This window comes from Plecotus auritus (genome assembly GCF_963455305.1).
Source record: "Plecotus auritus genome assembly, chromosome: 1".
NCBI lineage: Eukaryota > Metazoa > Chordata > Mammalia > Chiroptera > Vespertilionidae > Plecotus > Plecotus auritus.
The window spans coordinates 14,728,877-14,741,956 of record NC_137770.1 but is presented as its reverse complement, the minus strand read 5'-3'; the positions used below and the strand labels follow the sequence as shown (position 1 = coordinate 14,741,956).

General features: G+C 44.1%; 1 protein-coding gene across 8 annotated transcripts in view; it reads right to left on the bottom strand.

Annotated features, from left to right (window-relative positions):
- Nucleotides 1-341: 341 nt before the first annotated feature.
- Nucleotides 342-13,080, bottom strand: part of FOXN3 (forkhead box N3) — a 368,404-nt gene continuing 355,665 nt past the window's right edge. For 4 of the 8 annotated variants that reach the window (XM_080687002.1, XM_080687000.1, XM_080687001.1 and 1 more), the window contains one exon: nt 342-2,209. In XM_080687002.1, the coding sequence (XP_080543128.1) occupies nt 1,678-2,209 (532 nt within the window). In that variant the 3' untranslated portion in view covers nt 342-1,677. The remainder of the gene's footprint in view (nt 2,210-13,080) is intronic. The other 4 variants (XM_080686997.1, XM_080686996.1, XM_080686998.1 and 1 more) reach the window with 1 other exon arrangement.

The following is a 13,080-nucleotide window of genomic DNA, read 5'->3' as shown; positions in this document are numbered from 1 at the left end:
CACTCACTACGAAGTTTGCCCTCCAATTATTGCGTCGTGATACACATGTCCAGACGAGAGAGAAAGGACACACTTTTCCACAGAGAATCAGAGGGGGTTGGGGCTGAAGTGCAGGCAAGGCAGGCCCTACCGGAACATGAAGATAGTTTTATATTGCAGAGTTAGTTCCCCAACAGTCAGAATTTGTCCCTGAAGAAGGTTAAACCTTAAACACCTGCTTCAAAAAACCAAAACAAAATAATTGGGAAAAAAAACAAAACAAAACTAAAGGAAAAAACAAAAGAAAACCCAAAGAACCTCTAAGCCTAAGGGCTTAAACATCAGAGGCATAGCCTTTTCTCTAGTTTCTATATTTATAGGAAAATAACTCATGCTTCATGCTAAATACATTATTTACCTTACAAGAACTTTATTTTTGAATAAAAAAAAGTTTGTCTTTTTATGATTTTTTTTTTCCTTTTTCTTTTAGAAGGAATCCATGCATGGTGGATCAGAAATTTCTGCTGGCTACAACGGGCTGACTGTGGAAATCACTGATTTTTGCAAAGATGGATCCTGACATTATTTGCAAACTCCATTTTGAGGGCAGTATAGGAGTTTTCTTTTGCCTTTTTGCCACATTTTCCTTTTGTGTGTGTGTGTGTCCATCAATGTGCCTTTCATCTTTTTAAAAACAGACCACAATACTAATGGCAGGTTCCATAGCTTTTTGCTTGTTTGTTTTCACTTGGATCAAATAGTTCTGACAGACAGAAAAAGATTTGTACCATTATTTCCTTCCTTGACAGCTATTGTAATTTCTTGGACTTGATTTTCACTTGGGCAGTTAAGAAAATAGCCTGTGGCTTTTCTCTCACTCTCGTGTGTGTGTGTGTGTGTGTGTGTGTGCAGGGCCAACCCTTCAGGCTTATGGCTTGTGGAACATTCTCTTAATTTAAGATAGAACAGAATTCATTGATTAGGAACATCACTAAAAACTGACCCCATTTCCTTTCCTTCGTCATTGACACCAGTGTCCACCGCGGGACACCAGGCGGCTTCAGGATTAAGCAGCACTGAGGCCCGGTGACCCCGCCCCCTGCCCCGCATGCAGAGTGGCAGTGCCCAGGGTTTCCTGGCACAGCACGCTGCCCGGTGCCACAAGCTCGGGCCTGCTCCCGGGGGGCGAGGGGCTCTTCCTTCTCCCCAGTTGCCTCACGCACACTCACTCAGTGAACCCCACTGGGTGGACATCCTGACCTTGGAAACCTAACGGTTGGGCCTGACCGATGATGACTTTGCCTTGTAGGTGCCAAACACGGGCTTTCCGCCGCATCCTCCTCGACACCCCTGCGGATCCAGCCCCGGCCTCGGGCCAGCGGGAGGAAGCAATGATATAATTTTGGCTTTTTCGGTTTTGTCTTCAGATAATGAGAAGCGTTTGTAAAACAGCTGAATGTCAATGAGTCTATGGCTTCAATCTCCTTTAAACGTAAAATTCTCAAGGGTCCAAAACAAAGGGGGGGGGGCAAATTAGAGAAGAAAAGAAAGCAAAAAAGGAAAGAAAGAAAACCAAACCCAAAACAAAGAAAAGAAAAAAAAAAGAAATTGCTGATATTGCCACAAATCATTAGAAATCTCCTGACATGCTGAAACCAAATGGCCGTTCAGTTCAAAACAAATCAGTGACTTGTTTTTTTAATTTTTTGTGGTTTCCTTCTGCTCTTTCTGCCCCTTTGCCGTCCGATTGGTGATGTTGTTCAAACAGGACCGAATCCCTGCCAAGTGCAGGAGCGACCCTGCCGCCTCCTTCATCTCCTCGTCGTCGCTCTCGGGGGGCTTCTCCGTGCGTCTCTTTTTGAGGGGCAGCGTGTCGCTGGGGACCCTCCGGGCCTTGGCGAGGTGCTGGCGCTTCTTGTGCGGGGCCGCGCAGCCGCCGTCGGCGGGGGCCTCCCGGGGGCCGTGCTTGCGCTCGTCCTCCTCCGCCTCGCTGTGGCTCTCGCGGCTCTGCACGCTGCCCTCGCTGCCCTCCTGGCTCCCCTTGGTGGCAAACTCGTAGTGGTCCTCGGCCGAGGAGGAGGAGACCGAGTCGCTGGCGGGCGAGGCGCTCCTGGCGGCGGCGGACTTGGCACTGCTGTAGTTGTGATCCTCCTTGGGGTCCCCGCTGACCACCGGGGAGCCGCACGACGGCTCGCTCTCTGTCCGCGTCCTGCCGCTGCCCAGGCCGTTCCTGCGGGCGGGGACGGAGGGGAGACAGAGAGGACACGGATGAGACCGGGTGATGAGGCCCCCGCAGCCCCCACCGCCCCTCTGCGCTCACACTTCAAGCCCTTGGAGGCGCAAGCCAGCCATGTGCCAACGCGGCCGAAATCCCATCCTCCCGTCACTGGCATGTTCACTCAGTGGGTGCGGCTGAGACACCACCACAACACGCGTCCGAGGCGACAGCGATGCAAACAGGGCCTCCATTTGAAACCGTAAGGATGGAGCTGTGCTGGGCTTCGCAGACCCGCCAGCACGGAGGGACAGACAACCGGACGGTGGCCGGGTACTTCCAAGGAAAAAGCCGCGCCCCGCTAACGCTGCAATGTTAGGAAGACTGAACCCAGCGTGCAGGGAAGAGGTGCCTGCCGTGTGGGGACGGTTATCCACTCAGGCTTCCCTCCTTCCCCCATTCATCCTACAGATGTTCATTGAGCGCCCCCTAAGAACGCATGGCCCGGGGAGGGTCCTAGGTGGGATCAGGTACAGACACCGCCACACAAACGCCCACAGGCCAGCAGGTCACGGTTAGACCACAGAAGAGGGCGCACCCGCCAGGAGCCTGAGAATCTGCATAGATGACGGCGTTGAACTCCAGAGCGGATGTGAGCATCCTAACTGTACAGGTGCCACAAGGAGGATCTGAAGTTTAAGGATTTACTTAAGAGCCCCACAGCTCATAAGCAGCAGGGCCACGATTGAGCTCTTAGCTACCCCATCAGACCCCCTCGACGCCTTTCTGATGTCCCCATGACTCAGTTCCCCGTCATACATCCCCATCAGAGCCCGGCAGCACTCGCCACGCCTGATCATTTTATCACCTGGCTATGTCTAGCAATGAAAGACCTCCTCTGTGCTTCCTCACGAGCCAAGTGGGAACAGAGACTGCATCCATGCACAGGGTCATGGGCCCAGGATGTGAGGGAACGCTGCCAGGAGTCTGGACCTGCGCCTGCTGTCAGTGCGAGAGCTGTGGCGCCGAGTCCCGGTGAGGCCGCACGCTCCTTGGGGTGGGCACCGATCCCGTTTAGATGGCCACTGTGATAGGATGGTGTCGGCACAGCACGTATTCAGGAGGCTGGGTGATCAGAGAGGTGAATCCTCGAGGGAGGGAAGGGCTACTTAGAGCGGAGGGGGTTAGAGGAGGCCGCAAGCAAAAGGTCTGTGGCAGAGATGGCTTCGGAAGCCGGGGTGAGGGCTGAAGGCTTGGGGCAGGGAGGAGATGCTGTATGGCACCACCCGGCCCTGTTCCCTGTAAGCTCATCCACCTGATGATACATTTCTAGGCGATCTGGGCAACATGAGCACACTTTTCCTTCCTGCAGAACCCCAAGTCTAGGTCCTCCACAGAGAGGAGTCCCCATGTCATCACGTGGTGACCTGTTCCAAGTCTGTGCTTCCCGTTACAGCGTCAGCTCCGTGAGGCAGGGCCCAGTCACTTGTACCTCCCCAGGGGCTAGCGCTGTGTCGGCTGCAGAGTGGACACACAGCAGAGAGAAGGGCAGGAGCAGACGGAGTTGGGTGGCAGAGAGCAGGAAGTCTGGGAAGATGACTGCGGACCTCCACCAACACGCCTTATGGATACTCCCTAAGGATATGACCCTGGAAAGGCGATGGGGTCAGGCCCACCGATGAGCTGTGAGCCCCGCCCCCTTCTCTCCTGCCAACCCTGGGGGCCTATGGGCTCAGCAAGACTCTGGTTGTAGCCCGGACAGCAGCTGAAAAGGAGGCAAGTCCCTCTGGTAAAAGGTGTAGCAGGGAGTGAGGTCAAGGGTCTCCCTCCCTTCGGTGCCCTACTAAATTTAAGCTGGCGGGAACATGCACCAGGTGGTGGCATGCACCAGCACAGTAATGTGCACCAGCAAAGTACACTAGGGCCAGTAATAGGAATCAACCTCTGCTAGACGCCTCAAGACCTCCATGATCAACCCCACTAACCACAATGTGTGCATCTGCACAATGACGTCCTAGCAGGCTCCAGAAGGGCCCAGGTTGTCCTGTTCTCTAGGATCCCAAATCCATGCGACCCTTCCCCTCCAAGTACTTATAGAAAGAACCTGGCTTGTAAGACAGCGACATCCAGCAAGTTTATTTGTGACCTTCAGCGTGCCCCTTTTAATTTGTCACAGGGCAGAGTGACAAATTAAAGTCCCATCACAGAAGGCAGCTCTCAGCAGGCACGGGGGAGTTCTGACTTGGTCTCCCCTCTTGTCAGATTGCTCGCTGCTGCACTGTGCTTACCCCGGGCGGTGCCATTTCTTTCTGTTCTGGCTCAGGAGACGCATGGGAATGCAGCATAAAGAAGGAGCAAAGAGGCCCGAGGGAAGAAATGCTTCAGGGGCTTGCCTGTCAACACGGCCCTGAGCGGTGGGGAATGGCGTCCGCGATATCTACGTTCTGCAGACTTCCTGTTTCTTGGCTGCCTTGGGGAACATAAAAGAGGCCAGGAGAGGATGCCCGTGAGGTGCTACCAAATAGGAGACTTTGTGAATGTAACTAATTGCACAGGTAGCTATTAATAGTCATGACGGCAAGTGAAAACGAAATCTCGTAGAATTTGGCTCTCTCGATCTTTGTTGTTTCAGGTAACTACTGTTGAATCTAAAAATTAATTCAGTAATGAGTCCGCCAAACTAGCAAGAAACAGTTTCAGGGGGAACTCAACTACACTTGGGTGAGTGAACGGGGCTTTTTTCTAGGCTTTTAGAAGTCAATTCGATCCTGAATCCTTACCTTTTAATAACATGGGGCTTATGACTCACTCTACTACCTCAGTTAGGCAGACCATGATACCTCCCTGAACATATGTGGAGAGGGAGGGAATTGTGCAGAAGAGTAGGAAATAAGGCAAGTGCCGCAAAAATCTAATTCTCAGGGAATCTAGGGGAAAGGCATATGGTGTTTATCATGCCTTTCTCTTCTCTTTGCACAGGTTTAAAAAACAGGTTTTTAAAATGTTTTTATTGATTTTAGGGAGAGTGGAAGGGAGAAGGAAAGATAAACATTGATGTGAGAAACATCAATCACCTGCCTCCTGCATGCCCCCTACTGGGGATCAAGCTCACAATCTGGGCATATGCCCTGACGGGGAATCGGACTGTGACCTCCTGGTTCATTGGTCGATGCTCAACCACTGAGCCACAGCAGCCAGGCCCAGCCCAAGTCTTAAAAAAAGCAAATCCTCTCTTGGAAAGGAACCTAAATTTAGGTCACCAGGATTTCCACAGATTAAGTTCAAGCAGATATTGGAAAAGCAGCTCATAACCTAAAATCACCAAACATGTCAGCAAACAGGCCATAAATGTAAAAACACTTGTAACCAGCCAGGGCACGAGAATGATGGCACCCTCGATGGGTTCCCGGGGAGAAGTAACTGCCCGCCCAGGCAGCCGGTGCAGATAAAGTCAGCCCCAGCCCCAGCTCCAGATGGGACCAGAGACAACAAGAGCCTCCCCTGAGAATTTTTAACCACAAGCCTGAAGTCTTCTGGGTATGAAGCCAGAATTCTACTGTGTGGACCAGAGACCGCAAGCTAAGTTTAGTTTAAAGTGCCCAACGGTGCCTACTGTTGAAAAAAAATGCACATAAACCCTTTTTGGAAGAACCTAACTTGAAACCCAGGCCACAGAGAATTCCCACGGATAAGATTTTAAGAAACATAGGTTCATAATCCAAAACCCATTAAACATAAAAGAAAGAAGCCACTGTAAGCAAGAGACAACAGGAACACACACACAAAATTACAGATTCTGATCTGAGTCTACAAATATCGAAGTAACTAGGTACAGAATGTAAAGTATGCATAATGAAATAAAAGAGAAGGAACTGAAACACACCGGAACGGAAGAATAGATGATTAAAGCCAGGCAGACAGATTTTGGGAGGCATCAGGTAGAATTTCTAAAGCTGAAAAATAGAATCCCTGAAATGGAAGAACTCAGTGGGAGCCAGAAGAGAAAAATTAGTGAATCAGAAGACGGATCTGGAGATAATATATATAAAATGCAGCACAGAGAGACGAAGAGATGAAAAATATGAAAGAGAGACTGGGCAACATCGACTATAATAAGCTACCCCTCTAACCTGGAGTTCCGGAGTGAAAAGGAAAAAATGGAGAAGATACAATATCCGAATAAAAAAATGGCTGAGCATTTTCTAGTTTTGATGAGGGTACCAATCCTCATACTCAGAAAGCCAACAAACCCCGGGGAGAATAAATAAGAAGAAATCCATGTCTAGACACATCACAAACTGTACAGCATTAAAAAAGTCACCGAAACAAAACATACCCCTAATGAGGTGTACAGTAAGATGAAGCAGTGAAATAGGTGAAAGTACTTAAATAGGTAAAAAAAAAAAATCACTTCCAAAGTGCGAGATAGGAAAAATAACAGTCAATCTAGAATGTGTATCTGGTAACACTATCTTTTAAGAATAAGGGCAAAATAAATGTATTTTCAGGGTTTTAACTGAGTGCAGATACTCACTAGGCGAAGTTTTAAAAAATATATTTCAGGAAAAAAGGAAAACGATCCAAAAAAGGAGGTTTGAGATACAACAAGAGAAGATAAGCGAAGAAAATGTAATTAAGTACGGACTGAACACCACAATGAAACAAAAAGAAACTGAAACGGAACCGAAGTGTCGGGCGAATGCAGCATTTCATCTGGGAGGCAGAGAACAGAAGTGAAAACATTCCAAGGGCCCTCTATTGATCAGGAGATTAGAGATATTGATTAACTTTAAACATTTAAAAATATTCATGTTAAAAGTTCCAGGATCAACAGGGAAAGAAGGGAAACAAAATGTACAACTTCGAAACCATTAATTAGAAAGGGAAAGAAAAAGAGAAAGGGAACGAGGAGTGAGAGAATCTTAATCAATTTCAAGTAATGCTAGAAAGAAAAAAGAATCTGGAATAAGTGGGACAAACAGAAATGCAGAATAAATGGGAGAGAAAAATCCAAATATGTCATTAAAAATTGGCGAAAAATCTTTGTTAAAAGGTAAAGATCATTAACACAAATCCAAACCGCCCCCCCCCCCCAAAAAAAAAAGCCATATGCTGTTTACAAGAGACAACCCTAACCCATACAAAGGTCAACATAAAAGAATGGAAAACACTGTATCATGCCATGTTCCTATAGCTATGTTAACACAACACAGGATTTTAAAGTTAAAAATAATCTGTACTACATACAAACAGAGTCATGAAACATTCATAAAGGTTCGATTTACCAGGAAGATGAAACAGTTCTAAACATGAATACCTCCAGTAAGGTAGCTTGAAAATGTAAGCATCCCAAATTGAAAGAGTTACAAGGAGAAAGTCAAATCCACAGCAGATTTTAAAACATTATTCTCTCTTTCCAACTGATTAGCTCCCCCGCCCCACACTCACACACACAATTAGTACTAGTATACAGAAGATTTGCTCTAATGAATGACATAGAGCATGTGCTAATAATGGAGAAAGCATATTAATTTTGAAGCACCCAGAACTTACAAAAACTGACCATCACTCCAAAAATTTCAAAGCAGCAGTATCTTACAGATCAATTCTCTGACCACAGTGCACTGTAGTTAGTGATCAATGTTGAAGAGGTAACTAAAAACCAAAAACGACCACCTCTTCCTAGGTTTGAAAACATAAAAACAGCCGAAGCCGGTTTGGCTCAGTGGATAGAGCGTCGGCCTGTGGACTGAAGGGTCCCGGGTTCGATTCCGGTCAAGGGCATGTACCTTGGTTGCGGGCACATCCCCAGTGGGACGTGTGCAGGAGGCAGCTGATCGATGTTTCTCTCTCATCGATGTTTCTAGCTCTCTATCCCTCTCCCTTCCTCTCTGTAAAATATCAATAAAATATATTAAAAACAAACAAACAAAAAAAAAAATCAAAACACACTTCTGATGGAGAGACTTGACTTGGGGTGGGACATGCACAATACAGTGTACAGATGATGTGTTGTGGAATTGTGCATCTGAAACCTGTGTAATTTTGTTAACAAGTGTCACCTCAATAAATAGGAACAAAACCCACACTTCCAAAAATACCTATGGGTCAAAGAAATGAAAATATTTTGAGCTGTTAATAATAATAACATGAAAGGTATCAAAACTTATAGGATACCACTAAGCAGTAGTAGTTTGAAGTAAATTATAACTTCAAACTTTTACAGAAAAAGAAAGGTTTAAAATAAAAAGTATTCAATCCAGATGAAGAAAAAGAAATCTAAAGAAAGAAAGGAAATTATAAAGAAAATAGCAGAAATGAGTGAAACAAAGAACAGATACAACATACAGGTAATTAATAAAACACAAAAGTTGATTCTTTGAGAAAAACAAAACTATGGCAAGATTAAGTAAAAAGAGACGATAAAATAAATACAAAAGGGATGTAACTAAAGAACATATTTTAAGAGATGACAGCATTAGCATACCTTTATGGAAATATATTTGAAAACTTAGGTGAAATGGAAATTCTGTAGTGACCAAAAGGAATTAAAAAAAAAAAAGAAAAGCCATTCTATAAACATTAAAAATTAAATCAATAGTTAACAATCATCCCACAAAGAAAACATCAGCCCAGGCCATTTTGCAAGCAAGTTCCATCAGACATGGAAAGATAACTCCTATCTTACTCTTTCAAAGAATCTAAGAGTGAATACTCCTCAACTCATTTTATGATAATAATGTTATTTTGACACTAAAACTAGAAAAAGATAGTACCGGAGAAACATGAGGCATAAAAAAAAGCAAAATTCATACAAAAAATATTACCTACTCTAGCAATATGTAAAAAATATAATGTATCATAAGCAGGCATATTAAAAATGCAGGCTTATTCAAAATTGAAAAATTTATAATGTAATTCACCATAGTAAAACAACAACAAAAAAACCCAACAACAACTTTATAGGTATCTTCAGTGAGGTAAACATTTAAAAAATGAAATTCAACAACCATTCATAATAAAATATCATAGCAAACTAGGAATAGAATTGTTATGATAAAGTGTATTTCCTAAAAGACCTATAACAAACATTGTATGAATTAGGAATGAGTAACATAGCTCCTTTTAAAATAAGAAACAATATAAAGATATCCAAAATCATTACTCAGAAACCCTGAACTCTGCAATAGGACAGGAAAAATAAAAGTAAGAATTAGAAAGAAAAAACCCACCATTTTTTACAGCAGAGAAATTATTAGAATTACCAAGGCAGTTTATTTTCCAAGGATGCTGGAAAAAAATAAACAATTAACTATCTCCAGGTAAATTATACTTAAGTGTGAAAGGAAAAACTTTTAAAATCTTTTTTAAAAGAACTATAGAAGACTACATGATCTCAGAGAAGGGATATTTTAAGACACCAGATTTCATAAAAAAATAAAGATTAATAAGCATGAAAATGAAGAATTTCTGTTCATCAAAAGATACTATTTTGGTGAAATGACCATCGACAGAAACTTAGAAAAGTTATTTGTAACATATACAGTCAATTAAGGATTAATATTCAGAGTATACAAAGAACTAGAAAGATAAGAAAAAGAACCCAATAGAAAAATGAGCAAAATGACAAACAGGCAAGCCATCAAGTGCACATTCAAAAAGCCAATTAAATATATGGAAACGCAACATCGTTAGTAACAAGGGAAAAGGGAATTGTAAAACACAAGGAGATGCCATTCCGTAGTCACTGAATTGGCTGAGATTAAAAAGTGTGACGGTTCCGAATGTCTGTGAAGATGTAGAGGATGGGAGCCATCGCGGTCTGCCAGTAGGAGTATAACTGAATCCTAACTTTTATGAAACCATTTGGTGTTATCTTGTGAAGTTGAGCATGTACATACCCTACCAACCAACAATTCTGCACCTGGATGTGCATCTTAAATGAAACTGAAGACAGGTGAAAGAATTTCCAGAGCACCATTGTTTGTAATCACAAAGGACTGTAAATGAGTCAAATATCTAAGTGGGGAATAGTTGAAGAAGGGAATATTATACAGCTAGAAAATGACTCAATTACAACTACATACAGCAGAACAAACTCAGTAACGAGTAAAAAAAAGCAAGTTAGAAAGGAAGAATATTGTTCCAGTTATATAAAACTCAAAACCAAGCAAAACTAAACAATATACAGTCTATGAATATCATAAATGCTTTGAAACACATGGACACAGTATACAGAGTGGGGCAAATGCAGGTTTACTTCGTGCTCCATGTTCTTATGGAAAATAATACAATAATTAATAATAATACAAGAATAAATTCGTCTGTTTTGCATACTAACAGGTGTATACCTACGTTTGCCCCACCCTGTACAAAATTTGGAATTGTGGTTACCTTTCAGGGGAGACAAAGGTATCAGTAATGCTTTCGTTTTTCAGTTGGGTGGTGAGTTCATGAGTGTTCTATAATTACACTAGTAGCCCTGTGCACGAATCTGTGCACCAGTAGCTCGCTGCCGCCCTCCAGTAGCTCTCTGCCCACTGCCCCACCCTCCTGTAGCTCCTCTTGCCCCCCCCCCTCCTCATAGCTTGCTGTCCTGCCCCCTCCTGTAGCTTTCTACCGCCCGCTTGTAGCTCGCTGCCCCACTCTCCCGCTGATCCGTGATCCGGTCGTTACGGTGTAACGATCATTTGCATATTACATCTTTATTATATAGGATGAATAGTGTAATTAGAGCAGGTCCAGGAGCTATGATGCTGTTTAGCACTTCCAGAGGAAATACAAGTTCCACAATCCCAGTTCTGCCTCAGTGGTCATCTCCAGGTTGGGGTTCGGGGCACAATTTTCTCCCTTGAGCTGCATATTGTCACCCTAAACCACTGAGATAATTGTGACTCCCTCTCTGCATTGGATCACAGAACACAAAGAAAAATTATTCTAAAACTCTCTTCCATCCGTTGTTTTGCACGTGGCACTGCCCAGAATGACCAGGGGCTCTGAGCAGTTTCAGATACAACAGAAAAAGCCAGCAGGACGCTTTAACCAATGCCATCGATTTAAAATACGAAAAGCAACCCTAGAAGGATCAAATTTCACATGTTTAGATTTCTGGCCCAGAGGAGCTGGAAGCAGAGACAAGAAGCAGAGACAGGGGGTTCAGTGAGAACTCAAGCGCGTGCTCTGTCCTCCTGGTATTTCTTTTCCCGTTGCCTTTAATCTCTATCCCTTTAGTATGTCCTCCTCTCCCTCCCAGCACAAACTCAGCATAATCTAATACTGAGGCTCAGACTTGGCTTCAAAGACCATGATTTCAGAAGACAAAAGCTGACAGATGCTTGATCTGTAAAAACACAAAACAACGCAACACAAAAAAGGACCAGTGGCAAATTTTTCCGCAAGCTGTGTAGTCAGACCACATCCCATCTTACTACCGAAGGCTGCAGGCTTTCCAAACCTGTTACAGACATCTTCTCAAGGGGAAAGACCAAGACAGCTGCCTGGGAGCAGATCTTAGGCTGACAGATGGGTTTTCCTGACGACTGTTTGGACAGGACCTTAAATGTTAGTATTTTGTATTATAATAGGACCATCAATTCCTGACTGGCTTCATGGTCCATGGAAATTGAAGTTTCAACTGAGGTCCTAAGTGACTCAAATAAAATGAAGCACCTTAAATAGTGCTTACATGGAACTTCCTTCTAATTTTATAGCATGCTCTGGTTTAGACTTGTATCCTGCCTGCTGCCGTATCATTCCTCAAAACCAATGGTTTCGCCTCTAATGTGCAGTTCTGAAGGTAGCACATGCTTAATCTGAGCCTTCTCCTGGAGTTTGGGGTACTCAGAAAAGTGATCTGGGAAGGCCTATAGTGGGCAGGCTAGATAAGTCCATGAACCTCTCCACATTAATTTTACTTCCCCCCCCCAAACTTTAATACATTCATAATACTATGCTACCATCACTACCATCCATCTCCAGAACTTTTCATCTTGTAAAGTTCTAACTCTATACCCATTAAAACAATAACTCCCTATTTCTCTCTCCTCCCAGTCCCTGGCAACCACCATTCTACTTTCTATAATTTTGACTACTCACTATTTGCCCTGTTGTGACTGGCGTCACTCAATATAATATACTCAACGTACGTCTATGTTGTAGCCTATGTTAGAACTTCCTTCCTAAAAGGTTAAATAATATTCCGTGTGTGTATATACCACACTTTGCTTATTCATTCATCTGTTGATGGACGCGTGGGTCGCATGTACACTTTAGCTATTGTGAATAATGCTGCTATGAACATGGATGTACAAACATCTCCTTAAGACCCTGCTTTCAATTTTTTGGGTATGTACCCAGAAGTGGAATTGCTGGATCATGTGGACATTCTATCTTAAGGGACTTCCAACACCATTTTCCACAGTGGCTGCACCATTTTACATTCCCACCAATAGTGCATAAGGGTTCCCGTTTTCCACATCCCTGTCAACACCTGTTATTTTCTGGTTGTTTTTGGATAGTAACCACTCTATTGGGTGTGAAATGGTATCTCACTGGAGTTTTGATTTGCATTTCCCTGGTGAACAGAGATGCTGAGCATCTTTTCATGTGCATGCTTACTGGCCCTTTGTGTATCTTCTTTGGAGAAATGTCTATTCAAGTTCTTTGCCCATTTCTGAATCGGGCTATTTTTCCGTCTTATTTATCAAGCACCGGCATAATGCATACTCCGTGCCAGGCACATCGGTGTTAACCCTGAGGCAGGTGCTGATTCTTCCAGGTCCACCTGCCCCAGGTCACAGGATATGAACCCAGGAAACGGGTTTCCCAAGCTCACGTGTGCAATTTCTGGGCTTTGTTGTCCTATGAAGAACCCCACTCCTGTCAGG